Source organism: Cryptomeria japonica, chromosome 1 (genome assembly GCF_030272615.1).
Source record: "Cryptomeria japonica chromosome 1, Sugi_1.0, whole genome shotgun sequence".
Lineage (NCBI taxonomy): Eukaryota > Viridiplantae > Streptophyta > Pinopsida > Cupressales > Cupressaceae > Cryptomeria > Cryptomeria japonica.
Window position 1 is genome coordinate 544,562,811 of NC_081405.1, and position 23,762 is coordinate 544,586,572.

Sequence of the window (23,762 nt, forward strand, 5' to 3'; positions counted from 1 at the left end):
ATTATTTTGGGTCTTAGTTATGTCTTCAAATGGAAGAGGGATGGAGCAATATTCTTTTGTTGGAAGGTTTACATTACAATAGACCAACATACCTATTTATATAAGCAAATTACGTGTTGTTACTAGTTTAATGAATATTACATCTTTCCTGTGATATAAAATTCAGTAATCAGTGATTAAATGCCATGTTTAGGTAAAAGATTATTTAGTAATATAACTACTGTATAGTCTTGCCATTGAGCTTACATATCAGAACTCCAAATCTGTTCTCATTGTCTTGCTATGCCAACTTTTTTTATACTTGGTTCTACAACATCATCTCCCAAATTCTCAACATGCTGCAAATTAACCAATAGAAATTGCGTATTAGATTAATTTATTTATGGAAAAATTAGAGCTATCTATTGAGCACAAGACAACACATTTTCAATAGAAAATGAACACCCACTCTGTTTATTCTTTTCGTTTTGAGACTTGATAGATGACCACTGATTCAATTTACTTTCAATTGCTTTAGCCTGTATATGAGAAAAACATGTTAGATGAAATAGTGGTAATTTTCTAAATATCAATTTCAATTATATGAATTAAACATATATAACTCCAATGATCTATTATCATTTAGTAGGTGATAGATTAGAAATACTAATATATATAAAAGTGGCTTACTTCTATCTCCCAATCTACTCGCCATGTGATAAACATTAATGCTAAAGTTTGAGCTCCAGTTCCAAATATCATTCCTAACCAAATCCCCTACAAAATAAATAATTTTCATTATAACAAATATATAAATAATTAAACTTTCTTACATATATCCACAAAAAAAACTTTTACCATAAATTTTTACTCACCATAACTCCTAAATGAAATGTATAGCCAAGTATCATGCCTAATGGAACACCAATTATATAATAGCATCCAAAGTTTATATAGGCAACAAAAGCTTGCCACCCTAATCCCACAGCAACACCTTAACATAAAACAAATGATGCTAAAGGATGTTAAGAAAGAAAACAATGTACAGAATGACATTTTATTTAAATATTAAAACTTTATAGCATAGACGAGGATATGGAAAGGTTTGACAATACTCACCTACAAGAACTGGTTGTATACTATTCAATAGAACAGTAAATGCTAGTAATAGTCCCAATTTATATATAGCCTTTTGCATGATAACATTGTTGGTGAAAACTTGAGCAAAATTGCCACGCAAGACCATAATAAGAACTAGTATTACAAGTCCTATAATTGTGGAGGTTATGATAGAAACAACTACTACAAATTTTGCTCTCACCGGCCTCCCTGCTCCAAGTTCATTTGCAATTCTCACACTACATATATACAACACCTTGTGAGATTAAAGGTGTCTAATTAAAAAAAAATGATATTGTGATTAAACTTGTAAATATACCTTGTTGAAGCAAGTAGACCAAGTGGAATGGCCATCTCCCATGTGTTGATGTTTAAGCTATAATACAAAAACAATATTAATGGATTTCAAGGAAAAAAAGACTCAAAATACTACACATGTGTGGATGTTTCGACATATACATGTTTCAATTGATTAAGTTCACCGCAAACAAAACCTTGGCAATTCATTTATGATCAAGGGCTACCCACTTACATTGCTATATTTACGTCAGTTTAAGTTTGAATTGATTTCTTATTTATTTACCTTATATATTCTTTTAAATTTTGTATCCTTGATTTTAATATAAATTTATAAAGAAATTTTCAAGAATTATTACCATTAGATATTTTGATTAAATGCATTACTTTGAGTTGAGTCTACAAAAAATAACATTTCTTTCAATTAAAAAATTCTATGCATAAAAGAAACACGATTTACAATATAGATTTTAAACTTTTGAAGTTCAAAACTATAAAAATAGATCTCTTAAATAGTAATTTGCATAAAAGTATTTAAAGTTTCGTTTTCATCTCATCTTAATTGTAAATCAAATTGTGTGACCCTAAATCTATGTTTTGTAGACTATGTATTTTTTCATTTTTAAAAGAAAAAAAGTCCATAATGTGAGTAAATTCACCTCTAATTTGTTAAGCTCTCCTTATCTAATAGGCGAAACATAGAAATGATTAAACATTTAAATAACAAATAATAATGAATACTACTTCTTTGACATTGGTAGATTATATACTTTGTATTAAGAGTCTTTCAATAAATCATTGAAAATATGTGGATATAAATGTGAATAATTGAATTTCTAGACTTATTAAAAGGATCTTCTTACCAAATAGAAAGTGAATCAATTGCAACTTCTGCATCTTTTGTATTTCCTATGAGTAGAACCAATATTTTGTAATACCAAAGATCCAACCTATTAAGAAAATAGCCCAAAAAAATTAGTAACACTCATTTTGGTTTAATGATTAGAAACAAAACTTCTTGAAAAATTAAGAAAAAGGGTAACTAACCATAACATGACACCTGAGGCCACTGATAACTTTAAAAAGGGCCAAATATCTACAAATGCTTCCATTGAATATCCTGTCCATGCATCTGGACACCAACCACATGTAACATACACATATTGAACAATCACAGGAGTCCACCATGCTACATTTAAGGAAATAAGAGCACCCTCAAGGCCCATTCTCCATTTGGACACAAAGAGCCAACATAAAAGAATGTTGAATACAGCTCCAAGTGCTGATGACCATGCAGTTATGAAATTCTTTGATTGTGACTGCAAAAATCTACTAAGAGTGTAAAAGAACACAAAGGAGAAGAGCATAGGAATGCACCACAAAGATACTCTGCCTGATAAATTTGCAACATCATTAGATTGACCAAGGAGCTTTAAGATAGGTGCAGTAAAAAAATAGAAGGGTGTAAGTGCAATTGTACAACCAGAGAGAACTATCCAAGACCGTTGCATGTAAATTCCTAGTATCTCTTGTTTTTGTGCACCATAAGCTTGTCCACATAGTGTGCCAAGTGCTGTACCCATTCCTATCTACACAAAAATCATCACAAAGGGAGATAAATCCATGTCCATTATGCTTTCATTTCCAAAGTGATAATTGGAAATAAAGAAAATATACTTTGGAAAATTGTTTGTCAAACTCACTATTGTGTCAATAGTTAAGGGCTCTAATATTTTTATTGATAAACAAGCATGATGACACCAATAGGGAAAAAGAGGACTTTCATCTTTTACTTAAGAGACATAAAATCATAGGTATTCAAACTATTATACCCACCCCTATATTATGAGCTATATTGAGAGAGTATAATATTTACATGATTGGAGCATATTAAAGATTTTATCTAAAGAAAGTTATTAGAGTCTATAGTTAAAATTTGTGTTTAAATACGATATTTTTATTAAAAATCATAAATAATATATAGAAGGATACAAATTTACTTAATATCTAAATTATGGAATGATTTTTTATTTAAAATCTAAAATTTGATAATTGAAATGGTATTTTTTAAAATAAAAATTGTAATTTTAGTACATTAATTTTATAATCAAAATTATAGCGATTGAAATAAAATAGGATATCTTGATCAAGATATAATAGAAGATTATATTCACCAAAAAAAAAAAAAAACTATATTTTAGGTGCCCAAATATATAGATACTAGAGTTTGTAGAAATTTATATGATTTTACTCTATAATCCAACAATAAACATATATATTTCTTCATTTATGTTGAAAAGATACATTACAAAATCTTTGAAATGATTTTACAACCTTTTGACTAACAAACTAATCAAAACCTCTCAAGAGAATATATTAAAAACTCCTAGATACACTCAAACAATGTTAGATATGCAAGCTACATCCATTTTTCTAGGCTATAGTAGTCCTATTACATACTCTAAACAAACCCACACGATACAATATCAAACTATAATACCTAGAACTAAAACTCGTAACTCTACAATTACTGCAATATATTCTACTCACTAGTTATATAACTATTTATTTTTCCTATTTTTCCAATTTTTCCATCATCTCAAATGAATATAATTTTTAGTCTTAATACCCTACTATGAGAAATGCCAGATCTACAATAAATGTGACATATCTATAGATGTTCTGTAGAGAACACCCATACATGTTATTCCTAACTCATGTCATAAATCACATTGTAAATCTACCTAGATGCACTAGGAAAATGTGGGGAAATATTCTTCCTCAATTTTTGTGTATCATCATCATTAATGGTGCCTTTTATTTGTTGCTCAGTTTGTGAAAGAGCCCATGAAATTTATCAAAGAGTGGTCTAGGAAATGATGAAAATATTTAGGCTCTACAATCCTCAATCATCACATTAAATTAGGGCAACACTATTCACATTGTTTTATTTTGTGAATATTTACCTTCCTACATCAACAATGATCTATATAAGGCCATATTGGCTCATTAATGACAACCTTGGTGGTTTTCCACCTTACAATTGGAAAAACCCTACAAATCCATGCTCAAAGGATGAATAGTGCTTTTCAGTAGGAAAAACTCCTTTTTATCAGTTTTTGCCTCAAAACTAGCCATAAATTACTTTCTAGAGCAAACAAAGAAGAAGGTGAAGTGGTACAAGAAAATGTGATATTTTTTGAACTATTAATGATCAAAAGTAAGAAATAACTCATGAATTATACTTTGGTCAAAGTAACAAGGATTAGGAATGATGAGGATCTCATACTAGTTAAGGCTTGTGGTATGGGGAATGTTTGAACAAGAAATATAAAAAATATTATAATCTCTAGAATGTTGGGGATCAGGAGTCAAGAGTAATTTACATGATAGGTACTGAAGTGAGTGGAAGGGTGAATGTTCAAATTTGAAAAGATATGCAAAGGGGTAAATAGGGTTTAGAGGGTTGGGGAAAGCATGAATGGAATGACGAGTCTAAAAATATCAATAATAGGCTTAGAAAACTTTTGAGGGAAGAGAATCAAGATGTTTGGGATGACAAGGAAAGGGCACTTAAGAAAAAGGAAACCCACAACCCTAACTATGGTAAAGAACTTAGTGGAAATAATGAGTTGGGAGTTGGGAATTGAAGAGCCAAATGAGTGTTTTGATAAGGGATGGTATGAATCCCTAGTCTGAAAGACTTAGAAAACTTTATAATTATAAAGGATTAGGAGGTTGAGGGTGAGGGGAAAGGAATATTAGGAAGTTGAATTTTGATAGATTGATGAAGACAAATTAAAAGTATAGGGATAAGTGAAATGACACACGAGGATGGACAACATTGAAAAGTTAAAACTTTCACAACTTCAAATACACAAGGAAAAGAATTAAAAAAACCTAACAATTGGAATTTTTTGAATTTATGTAACTATTGCAAGATAAAAGGAACATAAGGAAACATATTCAACCTTCAACAAAAGGGTTCGCCTAATAGGAAATGTCTTAGGTCAATTATCATTATTGGGTAGACAAGATAATGCACAACATATGAACAAAAAAATAAAAAGATAGATAACAAAATGGGGTGCCAGAAAATTCCATGGATGTTTTGGATTAATTTATTTTATGACAATAATTATAACTACTAAGAGAGAGGTTCAACAAGTGTTTTACAACTATGGTGAGTATGTTGAATTATTAGGGGCTATTAATTAGAATTTGAGAGTCTACTTTCCCTATCTTTACAATATTTATGCGATTATCTTGTTAAATTATGTAAATGTCTTGTTTACTATATGCAATTTTTTTTGTATCTCTCACATAGTAATTTATTAGAATGAATGTCAAAATCATATAATTATAAATTATCCTCAAATTATAAATCTTATGGTTTGTGATATTTGAAACATGTAAAGCATATTCATCAAAGAGCTACCATCTCCAACTATAAGAGTCTAAAATAATATTATCCTACCTATTGAAATGGTCATCATGTTTGGCAATGGTGATATCTTTTCATATCTTGTGGGTGGTTCTCTTGCTCTTGGAATTCATGGGATGCCTCTTCTAATCAATGTTGTCATGTTTCCCTTTCATGGCATGTTTCAAACTATCTTTGGTGCAATCTCACCATGGTCGCCCTACTTCTAACCTTGGTTTTTGGGATTCTCATTCTGTTTATTTGGATTGATTACTTGAAAACCCTTGTAATATGATTTTGCCTCTTGTGTCTATTATTGGTGACATTGGGGTTTCAAACAGTGCCCCTCCTTTAGTACTTGATGTACCTATGTTGTCATTCCTAATGGAACTTGGGAAAGGCTTATGCTACTAGTAGTAGGAGGCCATTTCATAATGTTTGAAGTGCTAATGGTATTGCTAACACTTTGAAGGAGAAAATATAACCCATCCCTTGTGATGAATCCCCCTCAGTTGTGATATACAACTAGGATGTGGTGAAAAATGAGGACTTCTATTAGTGTGGGGGTTTACTGTGTAGAGTATACAATATTTTGCCTTCTTTATCTAACTTTCAAAAATGGGTATTTGATTCTTGAAGGCATTTTATTGAGGGAAATATTGAGCTCCTCCCCTACGTGAATGGTTTCTTAATTGCTTATTTTGCCTCTTCGAAGGACATAGATTTAGTGCTTAACAATAAGTTGTGATCTTGTGGAGAGAAATCTCTCTCTCTCTCTCTCTCTCTCTCTCTCTCTCTCTCTCTCTCTCTCTCTCTCTCTCTCTCTCTCTAAAGCCTTGGTCAACTTCCCTTATCCCCCTTATAAAGCCTCTATATGTGTGAGTTAAAATTTCAAATCTCCATCTCTATTTTTGGGAGGATTCATGTTATGAGGCCATAAACAATTCTATTGGATGCTTCTTGAAGGTTGGTAATTCCACTTTCTCATAGTGTACTCTACTTTTATTCACATTCTTGTGGACATTGACATCTTCAATCCTCTTCATGAGTATGTGGTTTTCATGGTGAAATATATATGACTTGGACTCATCTGATTAACTATGAAGGTCTCCCTTTATGATGTTTTACCATTGGTCACCTAGTTACAAATTATCCTCTTTGTCAATGCAAGGACATGAATACTTGATGGAAGAATACCAATGAATATCCCTTGAATACTCATTCCCCTAATTCCATGATAGATGGCTCCCCTCAAGATGATCAATCTTCTTAGGAAAATGACTCTTTAGCTTCTAGTGTGGCTTAGACTTGCCCTACTCCTCCCTTTTAGAACCCATTAGAGAACATATTGCTTTGATCTCTCAACTTGTTTTTCCTTTGGATTTGGATCAAATTAAAATTAATCTTATGGTGGAAGGTCACCATTTATCTTCACCCTATTTAACTATTGCTCCTTTGCACTTTTATAGGCCCTCTATGGGTGAATCGCCCCTTGATTCCCCCTATTTTGAGGACTTGATGGATAATATCTCGTGTATTGTTATGAGAAGGGGGAAGAAAGATCTTCCTAAATATTTATTCCAATTCGATACTAGAATGAATGGTGTGAGGCCAATTAGAGAAAGTTCTAGTATTGTTTAAGTGAAACCCTAGGGGTCCTAGCTTTATCTTTTGGTTGTAGTTGCACCTCACTCTTTTTTATCTTGTTGAGTGGTTTATTTTGTCTCATTACTAATGGGGCATGTTTCATCTATCTTTTGTCTATGTTGTTCTACAAGGGTTTGGGTCCTTTCAATATTTCTTATTAATATCAAAAACGTAATTTTGGTTAAGGATATATCATATATTTTTATTGCAACCTTATAAATATGAGATTATAAGGGTGTTAGAAGTTGTATTCTATTAGTGAAAGGAAATATGGATAATTCAAACCATTATAATAGAATAACAGAAAGTGATAGTAGTGGATTGGAAGTTTTTTATTTCCAACATGGATTGCTTCGCTCTCTCCATGATCCTCCCACCTCTACTGCTGTTTTGAATTTTACGACTCCCTATGCGAGAGGTTCCTACCCCTCTTCTCCTATGCATGTCGTGGTCAGGCCTATTGTTGGTGGTGGATTCTCTACAATCAGTGTGGGTGCAAATACTACTGCTTTTATCCCTCCTACACCCACACCCTCTACACTGGGTGAATGTCGTTCCTCAACTAGTACCCCTATGGCTACCTTGGGTGTCTCTACTCCTACCTTGGGTGTGGATGAACATCATATGGTTGTTGTTGCCAGGGATATTTGGGTTAATGATGCTTCTCCATGGTTTAGTGTTGTTGTTGGTAACCCTGCAATGGGTGTTATTTCTTTGCCCAAACCTTCCTTTGTTGGGAAGCATAGCTTTGTTTGTGTGGCCATATCTACTGCCCAACCTTCCATGGGGGTTCATCCTCTTCCCTATGCCAAGTCCTCCCATGTGGTGGTGTGTGGTCAGGATGTTGTGGACAACATTGAATTCTTCCAGTGCTGTGCTTTGGTGTGTAGATGCTCTGGACTTTGGCCTTCATTTCCAGACCTTCATTGTTGGGTGAGTTACTCACGGAAGCCTCTAGTTTCTCATAGTATTGAGCTCTTTCCTTGTGCTAAAGGTTTTTTCATTGCTTCCTTTACTTCTTTTGATCGTGACCTGATTTTGGGCAAGTTGTGGGCTTGAGGAGTTCACTCCCTCTCTATTAAGCCCTGGACAACTTCTTTTAATCCCCTTACTAAACCACTAAATGTGCGTTTGGTTTGGGTTCACCTTCCGAATCTTCCTCTTCATTTTTGGGAGCATTCTTGCTACGAGGCCATCAGTAACTCTATTGGTCATTTCTTGAAGTTCGATGAGGACACGTCTTCCATAGCCCACTCCACCTTTGCTCTCTTCTTGGTTGATATTGACATACCCTCGCTCCTCCATTAGGATGTGGTCCTTATGGTTGGAGATAGGCCTTGGACTCAATCGCTAGATTTTGAGGGCCTCCCCTTCCACTACAATAAATTCTTTGCCACAGGTCATTTAGTGGCAAATTGCTCCCTCCCACATCACAAGGGCACTGCTACTTGGTGGAAGGATGCCACTTTGGATCACCTGACTATCTATGCTTCTGACTCAGTTGACTCCCATTTGGAGGATAAATCCTCCCTCTCGAATGATGTTGCACTACTCACCACTGATGCTGCTACTACTACTACTGTCCATGAGGATTCAACTCCTGTTGCTCCTGATTTACAGATCCGTTCCACTACTTCTAAACTTGTTCCTAATATTTCTTCTCTACAATAGTCTACTTCTGTTCTACAACAGTCTACTATTGTTCTACACCAGCCTATTTTTATCCTACAATAACACTCTACTGGCACTTCTCTTCATGCTTCGATGGAGCCCTCCTCGCTCAATCCTTCCTCTGATGGTCCTAATGATAATATTGCCTGGACCGTGGTCTGTCGTAGGCAGAAGGGGATCTCCCCCTCCCCAAACCCCACCTTGTCTGAGTTTGAAGGTCTCTCCCCTTCCTTGATTGGGGTTTCGGTTGTCAATTGGCTTAACAAGGTTTTCTTTCAGGGTTTGTCTTTGTTTTGTTTCGAAGTGCCGCTTTGGCTAGTCTTTGTTTTGATCTTCATAGTGGGTGATTAATGTATTGTTAATGTGTTGCTATTGGATCTAGTTGTCTTTACGCCCCATTTGTTGTTGTATTTTGGGGACAACACCCCTATTTTGCTACTTTTTAATATAAAAAACAAAAAGTGATAGCAAATATATATGAACACAAGATACACATGGGAAATGTTTTAAGAAATTCAATTACAATATATTACCAATCTTTAATACACAAATTTCTCAATGACCTTAATTCCAACTAGATACATTTCAACCCATAGGTAAACTAAATCAATCTAATTTTAACATAATTTTTTTGATCTAGTATGAGCATTAATTTGTTGAGAAAATTGTTTTTATAAAATGAACAAAAATTTGTTGAGGTTCACATAAAGAGTATTAAATTTTTTAAATAGAAAAAATGTATCCTCACATACTTGTATCATAATCCAAACAATTTCTTCTTCTTCAAGTTCTCAAATGTCAATGTTGGCAATCCCCCATCAGTAGAAGAAAAACAATTCAATAAAAACAATTCAATAAAGTATTTTATATATAGTTAAATACAAAATTATACCCAAGAATATTGTTTTAAGAAAAAATCAAATAAGAATAAATGTGCATTATGTTTCTCCTTCTCAAAAAGAGGAAGCTTGTTACATAGAATGTGGTCCACAAACACAACATGCTAATAATCATGTATTCTAATTAATTTAGTGGAGGTTGGAGGACCCTATTAAGATGATGGAAGATCATTCTAATCTTGTTGTTTCCTCACAAATTGGGTGTACTACTTGTGGGACAATTTTAGTTTCCAAGTAGTTGCAATTATCTTTCTAGCTTTAAGTTGGGTGTATTACTTATAAATTGTTCATTTTTTATAGAATGGTGTTATCCCATTTTGGTTTCCTCTTTTTAAGATTTGATGAGTACTAAAAGTGTTGGAATTCCCATGATGAGGTTGACTATTTTGGTGATTAATATAGACTAAAAGGAGTTGTTTACTAAACATGAAGCACATTGTCTATGCAATCATATGTGATAAGGTGACTATATCATGCAAATTATAGATAGTTTTTGAGACATAGGTTTTGTTAGTATTAATTATAGAAGGCTACAATTGGCAAGATTAAGAGGTGGGTACTAGAGGTTCTAAATTAGCTATTTTTTTTTTCTTTTATGTTAAAGAGGTTAATTGTTTATTGTAATCTAGGGTGTTAATTATAATTAGTAGATAGTTGTTTTTTTTTTAAATTGTATTAAATAAATAGTTGTATATAAGAATAACTATTTTTGATTGTTGTATGGTGAGATATTTTAAAGCTTGGTATATTTGTGGTCTTTAAAAATCAATCTAAAAAGTATTATAATATTAAACTATTAATTTTGTTTCATGATGGAATCCTTAAATTACCTACATTTTTGCATTCTTCCACTTTGACACGCTTCCATTATAGTTTTTGCATGATAGTATTTTTAAGGGATACACAATTTGACCAGACAAAGCTATTCTCTCTATTAGCACAAATTTGTACTCATTTAGATCTCACTCCTAGAAAATAACAGTCTACACTCAAATTTGAAGATGCAATGAGAACAAGAAAAATAGTGCTTAAAATCTGGTTTCTAAATTGCTATATTTTAATTTGTTTAATAATAGAGATTAAGATGGTCAAACACTAAGAGCACACAAAGTGATCCTACTTTTATCACAAAAATAACATTGTAATAGGTGTGCTCCCTCATTTTTGAAATTTGTTAAAGTATTAAATAAATCTCTTTGGTGGAAAGTTATTGAGGATAATATAGTAGTTAAGATATTATTATAATATTTTTTAATGAATGTTATTTTTTATTACTTTTTAAGTGAATACATCTTGAAAAATTAAAAATTAAATGTGTTCCACCCCCTACCCCACCCAAATATATATAGTATAGTTTGTAGAATGTGAATTTTTAAAATTTGAAGTGTCGATAAAAAATATGTAGAAAAATAATACATATGCTCAAAGGTCAAAGATACCACTAAAAATACATAGTATAATACAAACTAATAAATACTACTAAAAATATTTGAAGATCAAAGGTCTCAATATATTTGAATTTTAGAAAAAATGACAAAAAGGTTAAGATAAATCTTGATGTTGAAGTAGTGTTTTAAGGAAAATTGTCCTAAAATATGTGAACTCAATTGAGAGCACTCTCAACATTTGTATTTTTAATGTCCAACCATTAGGATTGATAAATTCAAATTTGTTCCAATCCTAAGGAAGAGATTTGATTGATTAAAACTTGAATGCTTTGTAGGATTTGAGAAATACAAATCCACAGAACCCAAAAGAAACCTACATGCAAGAAACCTGTCACAGAGAAAGAGAGAGAACGAATACAAGGGTTTTGGCTCTGACAAAGAGAAAAGATGTATTATCAGAGAAAAATGAATCAAGAATATGAATAATACAAGAGATCAATCCTTATAAAGGAGATCAACACCAAAAGGAAAACCTAACCCTAAGGTGTGAGCATTTAATAATTAAATATTAATTATTAAATGACTAATGTATGCATAAAGAGAAATCTTAAGAGGAGAGCAAAGTTAATTAATTACTTTACTCTAACACCCCCCCTTAAGATGAGCTACAATGCAGCTACAAACAATGCAGAAGAAAGCAAAGGAACTACAATGCAAAAGAGGGTCCCGGCAACAAGGCCTGATGAGGTACCCGAATACAAGAAAATCTCTATAAAGCGGAGTAAAGGAGAAAACCCAGTGGGAAAAAACTCCTCTCCAAAAAGAGATAAAGAATCATGCTAAAAAGAAAACATGAAGGAAGGAAGGCCTCACTGAGACCCCCCAAGGACAACTTCCTTCACCCCAAGCATTGAGCGCAACTGAAGATAGCACGGAGATGCCAAAGGTTTAGTGAAGATGTCAGCAACCTGCTCCTCTGTAGGAATATACTCCAAGATGAGAGAACCATCCTGAATCAATTGTCTGATGAAGTGCATGTGGATTTCAATGTGCTTTGTCCGCTGATGCTCCACTGGGTTGCGTGAAATGTGAATGGCACTCTGGTTGTCACACCAAAGAAGAGTGGGACAATCTGGAGGAAACCCAAACTCTGTCATCGACTGCCGAAGCCATAAAACCTCCTGACTGGCTAACACTGCTGCTCGGTACTCAGCCTCTGTAGATGATAATGCAATAGCGGACTGCTTCTTGCAAGACCATGTAATAGGACCAGAACCAAGGCAAAAAACGAAGCCAGAAGTAGACTTCCAATCATTGACATCACCAGCCCAATCGGAGTCAGTGAAGCCAATGATATGAGGGGATCCTGAAGAGTAGTGAATGCCATAATGTGTGGTGCCCCGAATATATCTCAAAATACGCTTAGCTGCTTGCCAATGGCTCTCATGAGGATCATGGGAGAACCGAGAGACAAGGCCAACCGCAAAGGAAAGATCAGGACGAGAATGGGTCAGGTACAACAGACTGCCAACCAACTGCCTGTATAAAGTGGGGTCTACTGAAGGAGTAGAGCAAGTGGAAGACAAAACAACACCTGATTGAAATGGAGTGGGGGCAGACTTGCAATCAAGCATGCCAAATCGCTGAAGCATATCAAGAGCATACTTCTCTTGAAAAATGGAAATCCCATCCGAAGACTGAATAACCTGTAGACCCAGAAAGAAGTGCAAGAGACCAAGATCTGTCATCTCAAACTACTCCATCAAAGCTCTCTGAACACTCTGAATCATGGAGGATGAGCTACCTGTAATGATGAGATCATCTACATATAGCACTAGAATCAAAAGATCACCCTCCTGACGCTGAATATAGACTGTGTGATCGGAATGACAGCGTGTGAAGTGCGAGGAAAGCAAGAAGGTGGCTTGGAGGGATTCTCACTAGCCTCTGAATCTTTCTTAGGCTTCGATTTCTGCTTTTGTTTTCCTTTGGAGGGCTGGGCTACCAATGCTTGGTTCTGTGAACCTGAAAGGGAATCCAACTGCTTAAGCTTAGCTTGCTCACGAGTCAGACGATCACAAAAGACCTCAAAAGAAGGCATGACATGGCGAGCACCCAAGGCATCCATGGTGGAATAGAAGGTCGAAGAGAAGATCTAAAATGGACCCCGAAGCTTGGAGAGAATTAAGAAAATGCACTCTGTATCAGTCTTAGTCTTACCACAACCCTGCAAGATAGATCTTTGTTGTTTGAACTTCATCAAAAAGTCCTCAATAGAAGGAAATGAATCAGGTACCAAGGAAGTTAACTCTGCCTCAAGCTGCAAAGCTCTGAACTCGTTGACAGTACCAAAAAGTCCCTCAAACTTGGTCCAAATGGCTCGAGGAGTGATACAACCCTCAAGATGAAACTGGAGACTGTCGGAAATGTGTAAAGCCATCAATCCCATAGCCTGATCCATATTGTTCCTGTGCTGCATAATCTCAAAAGGACGTGTCAACTGAGGCTGAACCTCATCCAAACAGGACCATAACCCTTTTGACTGGAGAAGAGTCATCATGCGACCCTTCCAAGTGTGGTAATTATGTGGTGTGAGAGATTCAATAGGTCTGTCTGCCATCCTGTGAACTGTGCCTCAACTGCTCTGAATTTTTAATTATTATTAAGTGGTCTTTCAGAACTAGACAGAAGATGCAGAACGGGGTTTGATTTTTTTTGTATTGGTGTTTGTAAATTCTGGTTTTCTGATATAAATAACAGAAAGCAAGAGAAAACACCCCCCCACAATGCAAAAAACTAATCCCCAGTACAAACTGAAAGCCAGAAAATGATAGAAAGCAATAACGGGTTGAGACAAAATTTGGAGCACCTGAAGATTTTTCTGATGAAATAGACTGTAGATCTGGAAAGAGCACAGAACCACCTTTCCGACACCTATTTGCTTTCGAAAAACGGAGTCCGTATGCAAAAGATATGGCTCCTGGAGTGCAAAAAACTTGTTCTGACTTTGACTGGCAAAAAACACTACAAAATGGCAAAATCAGAAAAAAAGTCCTGCATTAATTAGATCCAGCTCGGAACCAGCTTTCTAATGCCTATTCGTTTTCAAAAAACGGAGATCGGACGCCCAAGTTATGCCCGATTTTGTAAAACTGCTCCTAACGGGCCCAAATAGGCTCTTATAGCCCTGAAGGGCTAAAAAAAATCAGCCCCTGGTCCTCTGGGCGACCAGGGGCAGGCGCAGGAGGCGGCGGCGCGTGGGCGGCGCTGGGGCGGCGCGGCTGGCGGCGGCGCGAGCGAGCTGGCGGCGGCGCGCGGGCTACTGGCAGTAGGCGGGTTGCGCGCTGCGTTGGGCGGCGGCGCGGAGGTTACCACCAGCTGCGGTGGCCGAGCGGTGGCCGCCGGGCTGGGCGAGGGCGGCGCTGGCCTTAACACTGGCTGCGCTTGCCAAAAACCAAAAAAATGCCGATTTTTATATTTTTTTGATTTTTTTTTTAATTTTTCGCCTCGGTTTTCGTGCCCTAGGGCCGTATGGCCTTGGGGCCAAAAAAATTTTGCCTCCTGGTGCAACTGTGTCCAAATCGGACGAATTTTATATGGAAATAGGGGTTTTTGGGCACTACGAGCTCAACGGTGAGGTCCGTTTGGGCTCAAAGTGCACCGAAAAAAAAATACCTCCTATTCCAAAATAAAAAACAGAAGACAAACACAGATCTGATGCAACCAAAACCTGGATCTCAAAATCTTTCAAAAGTCTGAACAAGCTGCAGCAGATCCAGCTCTGATACCATGTAGGATTTGAGAAATACAAATCCACAGAACCCAAAAGAAACCTGCATGCAAGAAACCTGTCACAGAGAAAGAGAGAGAACGAATACAAGGGTTTTGGCTCTGACAAAGAGAAAAGATGTATTATCAGAGAAAAATGAATCAAGAATATGAATAATACAAGAGATCAATCCTTATAAAGGAGATCAACACCAAAAGGAAAACCTAACCCTAAGGTGTGAGCATTTAATAATTAAATATTAATTATTAAATGACTAATGTATGCATAAAGAGAAATCTTAAGAGGAGAGCAAAGTTAATTAATTACTTTACTCTAACATGCTTATGTGTCACCAAAAAACATGCTTGGACCTCAACATTAGCATGTTATGATGTGTGTTATAATTTTTTGGGATGCTAGATCATTTTAGCTAATAAGAATGTTTGAGCAATTTTTTACCCCCATCTTTGTGCATGTCATACCCATACCTTCTTTACCCCAACTTAATTAGAAAGCAAACAATATCAAACATTAGAAACTTTTCTATGAATCACTCTCCACAATGTCCTCATAGATGAATTTCAAGGTCCTTCGCCTAAGCATTTGATATGTAAATTGATTAATAGACCCCAAATCTAGTTATGAAATTTTAGTACATGTAGATCTAATAATATAAATAATCCTATACATAATTAGCTGATAACAACACTTGATGAATAAATTCTCAATGTTAAAGGATAACTCAATGTCAAGAATACTTGGTTTATGATATTTTTAAATGTCAGTTTGTAGCTCAACTATTGAAAATTCTTGGTTTATATAGAGTTGTTTAAGATTTTATGCTTGTTGAATGAAAATAAGAACATGACCAATCTTCAATAAACTTATTAAATTAATTTCTATATACCTTATTATGTATCATTTGAAACAAATATCCATATTTGCATCTATAATAATCATAGTCGTTAATAAATTTAAGTCTTTTCTTGTGCATTTTATGCATACTGATGAGAATATTGTTTGAATTTGAAAATTAATTAAGTCTCAAAGGTTCTTTAATTATATTTCTTTCAATAGAGGAAATGCTAGAAACATCATTTTTGGTGTGATTTAATCATGGAAGGATAATTTTCTAAAAATGTAATTTATAAGCTACACAAAACCAAGAAATATGGTGATTAGGTTACCTTTGATTGCATTTAGTACTATCGCTCACAAGTCACACATACAAGCAATATATAAGTTTAATGGTGAAAATGGGGAATACCCATGCCAATTATCATTTAGTTTTCAGACAATTTTTATGAATGCCTCAATGTGATTATATTGCAACATGTAGCACACTCTTGTGCTAGTTTCATTTATCAACTCTTATCCATCCTCATTTTAGTCTCACCTAAATGTTCATCTCTATATATTCGACCTTTTCCTAGTCCTATTTGTGCATTTTTCCACACATTCACCTCATTATTACTCCACACTTTCATCTATGTATCCCTAATCCTTAGATGTTGCATTCCCTATGTTGTGTCAATACCACAAAATGTGTCACTTCCACATGATACAAAACTAAAACCAAATTAATTTTTTTAAATAAAAATAAAAATTGTCGACTCCCACTCTTTTTCACTGACATTAGGAGCCAACTTGGTATTATATATATAAGTAATGTTGTGTTATGTACTATTTTTTAAAGGTATTCAATATGTACTTAGTTCATAAGTAGGAATAAAAAGGCATATCTGAAAATCCTAAGCATTATGAGGAGAATCATTCTAGAAACACTCCATTTTGGAGTACTAAAAGAACCAAAATTTACATTTTGGACCATTTAGGACACTTGCATGTGTGAACGTTGTCTTAGATATTCATCAACAATTATAAAGATAGTTTGATTGAGGGGGTTGACCTAGAAAACATAACCCTTGCGACCTAGCAATTCTCCCAAGGTATTTTTTTATACTATTTATCCATACATCATAGAAAACATTAGAGATATTCTACAATCAATAGCTAGTTAGAACAATCCCAAAGCTTTATGATAATTACATACATTAGATCATCTCTACATAGACCATGATTAATTAGGTGGAATGCAAATGAATCCACATAGTATGGCACCATTACTATTTCAATTCAAAGACATTAAGCAAGTTGAGAGCACACATATTTTGTATTGTGATGACCAAATTCTATTCAACATGAACTCTCAATTCTTAATTATAATTTCAAGAGCTATGTGTCTAATCCTCCTTATTTAATTTTAAAATATCTATAACATAATCATCATTCATAGCTAATATATTTATTGATATAAGTTAATTTTGTTCACTTGTATGCATTTATTTAATTAGCTTAGATTACATAAGAAAAAGTTTCTTTTTCTTTGCAAATATGCGCACTTTGATTGATTGAAACAATTAAAAAAATCATCTCTATAGATACTACTCTTACGAAGTATCAAGAGTATGTTGATTTCAATTTATGAATATAATATTTACTTAAAATGTTTTATAACTCAAAGACTAAACTCATGCATAATTTTTTCTTACACAAAATCAATGTTAACAAGGAAGGACAAGAAATGATCAAAAAACATTCCACAAGCTAGGACCTAGAGGGAATGGATAAATAAGCATCCTAACAAACGATCAATGAGAAATCAATAATAGTCATGTTAAGAATGTAGATATCAACAAGGTAGATTGTTTGTAGTGATTATATCATTGAAGCCCTTATTTTATTTGTTCTATTCTATTCTATTTTATAAGTGATTTCCCTCTTAAAAAGACATACATAGGGACTAGCTAGGGGCTAAAAGCATAAGCTAACTAGAGAGCATTCATACGAACAACGAGATTGGACAAGAACTAGTACTAATATCTTAAATACATTTATTAAAAAGATATAAAGATAGTAGTCTTGAGTCACCTATATTAGATTTATGACATAGGTTAAATAGATGTGTTGATATTTATATCTAATATCTATTGTTCTCTTTTCGAAAGATATATTTAAGATATATATCCAAAATACTACCAAGGGGGAAATTCCCTCCCTATTAAACATAAAATATTTGCATTCCAAACCTCAAAAATAAGGCTTTCAAGGACAACCTATTGTACTACTTTGAATTGTTTGCACCACATATCTTCTCAAATGCTTATCCTCCTCTAGTCCCATTGAACATGATATAAAACATTTCTTTTGTTAACTTGAGTGTTTAATCTTGTTGATCCTTTGATAATAAATCATTTCTCTCTTTCATGAACCTAGGTATATTCCTCCAAGTTACATTTGATTAGCTTAGTCCCAACAATTACCAGGCCTTATGAAGTGCAACATTAGTTTCCATTTCCAAGATCTCAAAAACTCCTTCATGGTTTCTTGAAATCACCTTGATGTTATACTTTCTTTTTGCTATAACAAAAAAAATCCTATTTTTTTCTATATATACTTGATTGTCACCAACTCCCCCCACCTCTTCTTTCCAATAGTATCAATTATATTTGAGAGGAAAATATCATTGAAGACTTTGTCATGTTTGTGACTTGTATCCTCCTCACATTCGTTCAAGCCAATGATCACAACAATCATTCTCTCAATGTGCTCCAACTCAATGCAAAAGTGTCTATGTAGTGAAGTGGAGGTATATTGGTCACTATAGTTGCAATCCACATTCATCAATATAACTCTATCCCCCATCCTTTTGGTTTAATGTGCATGGAGTTTATAATATTATTTGAGATTATTTTCTAACTTTCTAGATAAATATTTTTCCTTGATTCTTCTCCCCATGTGTGGGGAGACGGTCTCCTTTATGACCTTGTAATCTTCCTCCATGCCAAAGGATACTCTTGTACAATCACTTCTTATGATCGGTGATTCGGTAAAGTATGTACATTGATGATGGTCCTTTGGGATTCATTTATAATTTCAATCCTCCTATAGATTGTACTCCAAGACTTCTATCATAGAACATAGTGATTTCTTTGACTTGATCAACATTAAGGTTTGCTAATCATGACGGCAATAGGAAATAGACAAGCTTTCCATTTTCTCAAGGATTTGCTAAATTTTTCCCAAGATACTTTCGAGTTTCCAATTTACTATGATCTTTTGAATTGCATTGATACATGTCATCGAATCTCCTTATATTCAATATTGGTGATGAGTTTTTCTTTGCATAGTTTGAGTTCAACTAGCAAAGCTTGAAACTCAACTTCATAGTTAGTGTCATTGTTCATTCTTTTCAAGATTGCTATGTGAGTTTCTTTGCATTATCTTGAGTTAAGCAACTAGCTATAAATGCTCCAAGGTGGTCATGCAAGGCAACATCAAAATTTAATTTTTGTCACCCTCTTAAAAATGGGGAGCATTTGATCTTTGACTCTCTTGATATAACTAGTTCATTCCACCATCCATTAACACACACACACACACACACACATTTATGCACATCCATCAAATTTTATTTTTTAATCCAATCATTCTATTACAACTATCTTATTTCCAAATTATAATTACATCTATTGAATAATAATTTCATGGAAGCCCTTGCCATCTTGTATGCATTGGAGAGAATTTGTACTCTTGGTTGGCAACATATTATTTGTGAATTTGATTCCCAAGTGGTAGTGCATATGCTGAATGAGCAACACTTTGGTGGTCTTAATTGGCATTTAGCTATGGTTATTCGACAGATTCTATGGTTAAGTGGGTCTTCTAACTCTATTACTAATTGTCATATTCCTAGAGAATGGAATAGAGTAGTAGATTCCTTGGCGAAATGGGCATCTGATGGATTGAATGGTTGAAATATTCTAGAATAGGGACATTTACGGGTTGACTTGTCTCTTTTGTTACAAAATTTGGTTGAGAAGGATAGAAATGAGCAACTCTTAATTTTCTATTGAACGATAAACCTTTCTTACTTTGCATTCTTCTTTTTAATTAATAATTTTTTTATTCCTTTATCAAAAAAAAATAAAAATAAAAAATTAACATCTTATCCTCATATTAATACCCAATATAAGGGAAAAGGCTAAAGAGATGGATTAAATGTAATATTCATTCAATTCCCTGGGTGTGGACATTAGTATCTTTTCAATTCCCTGGGTGTGGACATTAGTATCTTTTCTAACAAGAAAATTTCACTCATTAATCGTTGTCCCCAAGAACTATTGCAATCTTGTACTTATCAAAACATTATTATTATTATATTTTTCATTGAGACCTTTCAATTCCCTACTAGTATTGAATTTGAAGAATAGTTAGAATCTAATTTTTCTATAATAATTTGGTCAACCAAATTTACATTTCTTAAAGAATGTCAAATGACTTTTATATGATTGTGATAACTCTTAGAAATAATAATAATAGATTTTTTTTTTATTATTATCTTTTAAACATTTGGAAAGATTTAGTAAGTGCCCTTTACAAAGTTGTTAGTTTTATGAATGTTTTGAAATTTATTATTTCATTTAATACTATATTATAAATAAATAAATTATTTAAAAAATTTAATTCAATATTTATTTGTATTTTAAAAAATATTACATAAATAAAATCTATTGATATTTTATAAGATATATAAATAATAAATTAAACAATCTAATTTTTTAAATCCCAACCATCCTATTGATAATTATTGAAAATTAAATATTAAATTCTATTTTTTTCATATATATATTTTTTAGTTCACAAATTAATTTTTGCTACTCTAGAAAAGAACACATAGCCTCATCGCTTTTTGATGTTGGAACCTTGCACTCAACAACACACAAACACACACACACACTCGCACGTGCCCCCACACCCACACACGCACACGCACACACACACATCCTTATTTTAAACCAAAAAATAGGGTCTTAAAACTACTGTCCCAGGCACTGCAATGCATAGAAAACGGGTTATTTTTCTACTGTTTTGCAGAAATATCATGCTTCATGATAATGCCATCTTTAAGGTTAAGTTTAAAATGACCGTCTCAGAAAACTTAAGATTACAACTCCTTGATAACTATGACATTTAGTGTAATGATGAACCTTATAAGTTTAAGCACCGTTTTCAATTTTTCAAACATGTGAAATAGATCTTAATAATAATCTGATTAACTTTTTAATCAATCATAATGAATTTTCTTATTATCTATTTGTTGATGGTGGATCATAGAACATAATCTAAACGTTGATGAAAAAACTTGACAGATGAATTCAGAAACACCATTACACATAACATGATGAACTGCAAAAACAACAATCCATTTACCAACCCAAAACTAAGGAAAAATAACTTTAATACAGAAGGATTTAGATCTTGAATACTCACAATGATGCCTGAAGTGAAACCCACAATAACACTAATAACCATTGAAAAAGCAGCCAGCTCCAAATCACCCACATGTCCTATAAATGCCTGTGTGATGACATTGAGCCCAAAAGTTGCAAGCCTACTGAAGATTGCTGCCCCTGCAATTTTCCATGTGGCTTTTGACTCAACCCAAAATCTCCCTGGCAGATCTGGGTCTATGGAGAATCTCAATCCTCCCCCTCTTCCTTGAGCAGGTAACAGTGCACTTGTAATAGAATCTTCCTCCATGATCTTTCTTCCTTCCAATTGATTGCCAATACTTGCAAGAACATAAAAACCCAGTTATTTAACCTGGTCTTATCCTATCCCTTGTAGTTGGAATATACAGGTAAATATATAAAATGATTCAATCACCTTCTTAAAGTACTCTTCTGTGGGTCTACTGGATTTTTCACTTTGGGGTCATCTCCCATTAGATTCCATTAAGTCTTCCTCGAGTCAGACGCCTTACTGTTCAGGCCCAAGGCATTTCCTTGGTTTTAGGTAAGATGGAGTAAAAATAAGGTTTATAAATAGGTATCTGTTCCCCTTCCTATAGTTTAATATGTGATGGAAGAATTATTGCCTGGAAGTATACATCGGTTGTATACAAATATAAGCTGTAAGGTAGTCATGTCCATTGTATTTTGAAAACTAATGTTCTCCATTAGTGAAAGGTCATGAGAAGCACATTTTTTTATGCTGGAAGGAATTAGAAGTGCTGAAATCAGCTGTAGAAAATGGAACATGACCATGATAGCAACAAGAGCAGCACATTTTCCTAGTAGAATAAATATTTAGATGAGTGTGGGGTAATAATGATAGCAACAAGAGCAGCACATTTTCCTAGTAGAATTAATATTTACATGAGTGTGGGGTTACTCAGATTAATATTTCTAAGATGAGTGGTTTATTTTTTTAATGTAACATACATAAAAATCTCAAGCATATAACAGCTAGTTTTGAACATTAAATAACAAGAAAGTAAGTAACGGTTAGTTTAGCCCCTTTGTCATTATCATATACATTTTAATGATAAAACAAAATTATACTGTAGAAAGAAAAATATTCTTTATTGAGCAAAATAAACATTAGTAGGAAAAGATGAAGGGTTTAGAATGTACTTTTCATTTGTTATCTGACAAACTTGCTCATCTTTAAATTCTCTCTGAATCACAGAAGGGAAAAAGATATCACCAAGGGCGTTTATCCAGCCATCCTTAGATCGTTTCTGATCCCCCTTGCTCACTTCTAACTGAAGTGTCCCGACCATCTGCAAGGGTAAGGAGAATGGTTACGTCAAGTCATGTTGGAACTAGTGTAAGAGCTTACAGTCGTAATCAAGTCGTAATCAATTACACCCTAACTAGTGTAATTTCCAAACTAGGACTATATCTGGATTCTTAGAATTGATAAGCACTACATGCAACTAGTGCACCTTGGCCAAGGATTTGTCTACATGTTTTATGAGGCTCACTTCCACCCTATCCAACTTGCACTTTTAATTATTAGCAAAAGTAAGAAACAAGAATTTCACCAGAATTTTCTTATGGTACTTGTGAGGTTAATACTTTTAACTCACACTTACAGGTTAATCTTCTTCTGACTGGGTGTAAACCCCTATTTTAAATTTATCATTCATTAATTAAATTCTCATTAATTTCTTGTTGTGGCAGAGGTTTCCTATTGAACAGTAAATGATTATAAAAAGAAAGTCAGTACTTGTATTTACAAAAGACTCCTTCAGGAACAACAATGCAGAAAATAGGAAGGGAGAATACAAAACTTAAAACTAAGACCTCTTCGTAGTCTTAAGCTAAAGCCTCATTGCAATAGTATATATGCTCTCTCCTGAAAAATAAAGATACCAGAGAGTCCACGTGCCTGGAATGTGAAAGGATTTGCACAACAAAAGGATTGTACAACGTGACTAACAGAGAAGTCCTGCAACTACGATAAGGAGAAAAGAATATAAAGTATTCTAACGTAAATGGAGCTAATATTTATTAAAATTAGATTTTACAATAAACGAAATTAAGGTCCAAGAAAATTAAAATAACTAAGTCATTTCATATATATTTTAATAAATACATTAAGTTAATAATAAAGGTAATAAATATTTCTTTTTTTTAAGACATTTTAAATTTAATAACAATACACCTTTATTAGAATTATTTTACAATTGATCAATAATTAAGACAATAATAGAAGATACA

At 33.7% G+C, this 23,762-nt stretch overlaps 1 protein-coding gene across 1 annotated transcript; it reads right to left on the bottom strand.

The window, feature by feature from the left end:
• Nucleotides 1–120: 120 nt before the first annotated feature.
• Nucleotides 121–21,963, bottom strand: LOC131044944 (protein DETOXIFICATION 27). Its single transcript, XM_057978435.2, has 9 exons — nucleotides 21,526–21,963; nucleotides 2,443–2,984; nucleotides 2,259–2,345; nucleotides 1,418–1,474; nucleotides 1,099–1,337; nucleotides 855–973; nucleotides 670–756; nucleotides 449–518; nucleotides 121–338 (listed from the first exon to the last, which is right to left on the bottom strand). Exons 1-9 carry the CDS (start codon nucleotides 21,793–21,795, stop codon nucleotides 331–333), a joined length of 1,479 nt encoding a protein of 492 aa, XP_057834418.2. The 5' UTR covers nucleotides 21,796–21,963; the 3' UTR covers nucleotides 121–330.
• Between the last annotated feature and the right edge of the window lie 1,799 nt (nucleotides 21,964–23,762).

What these genes read in the sequence shown, in the direction of transcription:
- LOC131044944 (XM_057978435.2), bottom strand. Translation starts at nt 21,795, where the DNA reads ATGGAGGAAGATTCTATTACAAGTGCACTGTTACCTGCTCAAGGAAGA. An exon ending in GTTTCACTTCAGGCATCATT is followed by an intron (nt 2,985 to 21,525) that starts GTGAGTATTCAA and finishes ATTTTTGTGTAG; the next exon opens with ATAGGAATGGGTACAGCACT. An exon ending in TATACAACCAGTTCTTGTAG is followed by an intron (nt 974 to 1,098) that starts GTGAGTATTGTC and finishes TTTTATGTTAAG; the next exon opens with GTGTTGCTGTGGGATTAGGG.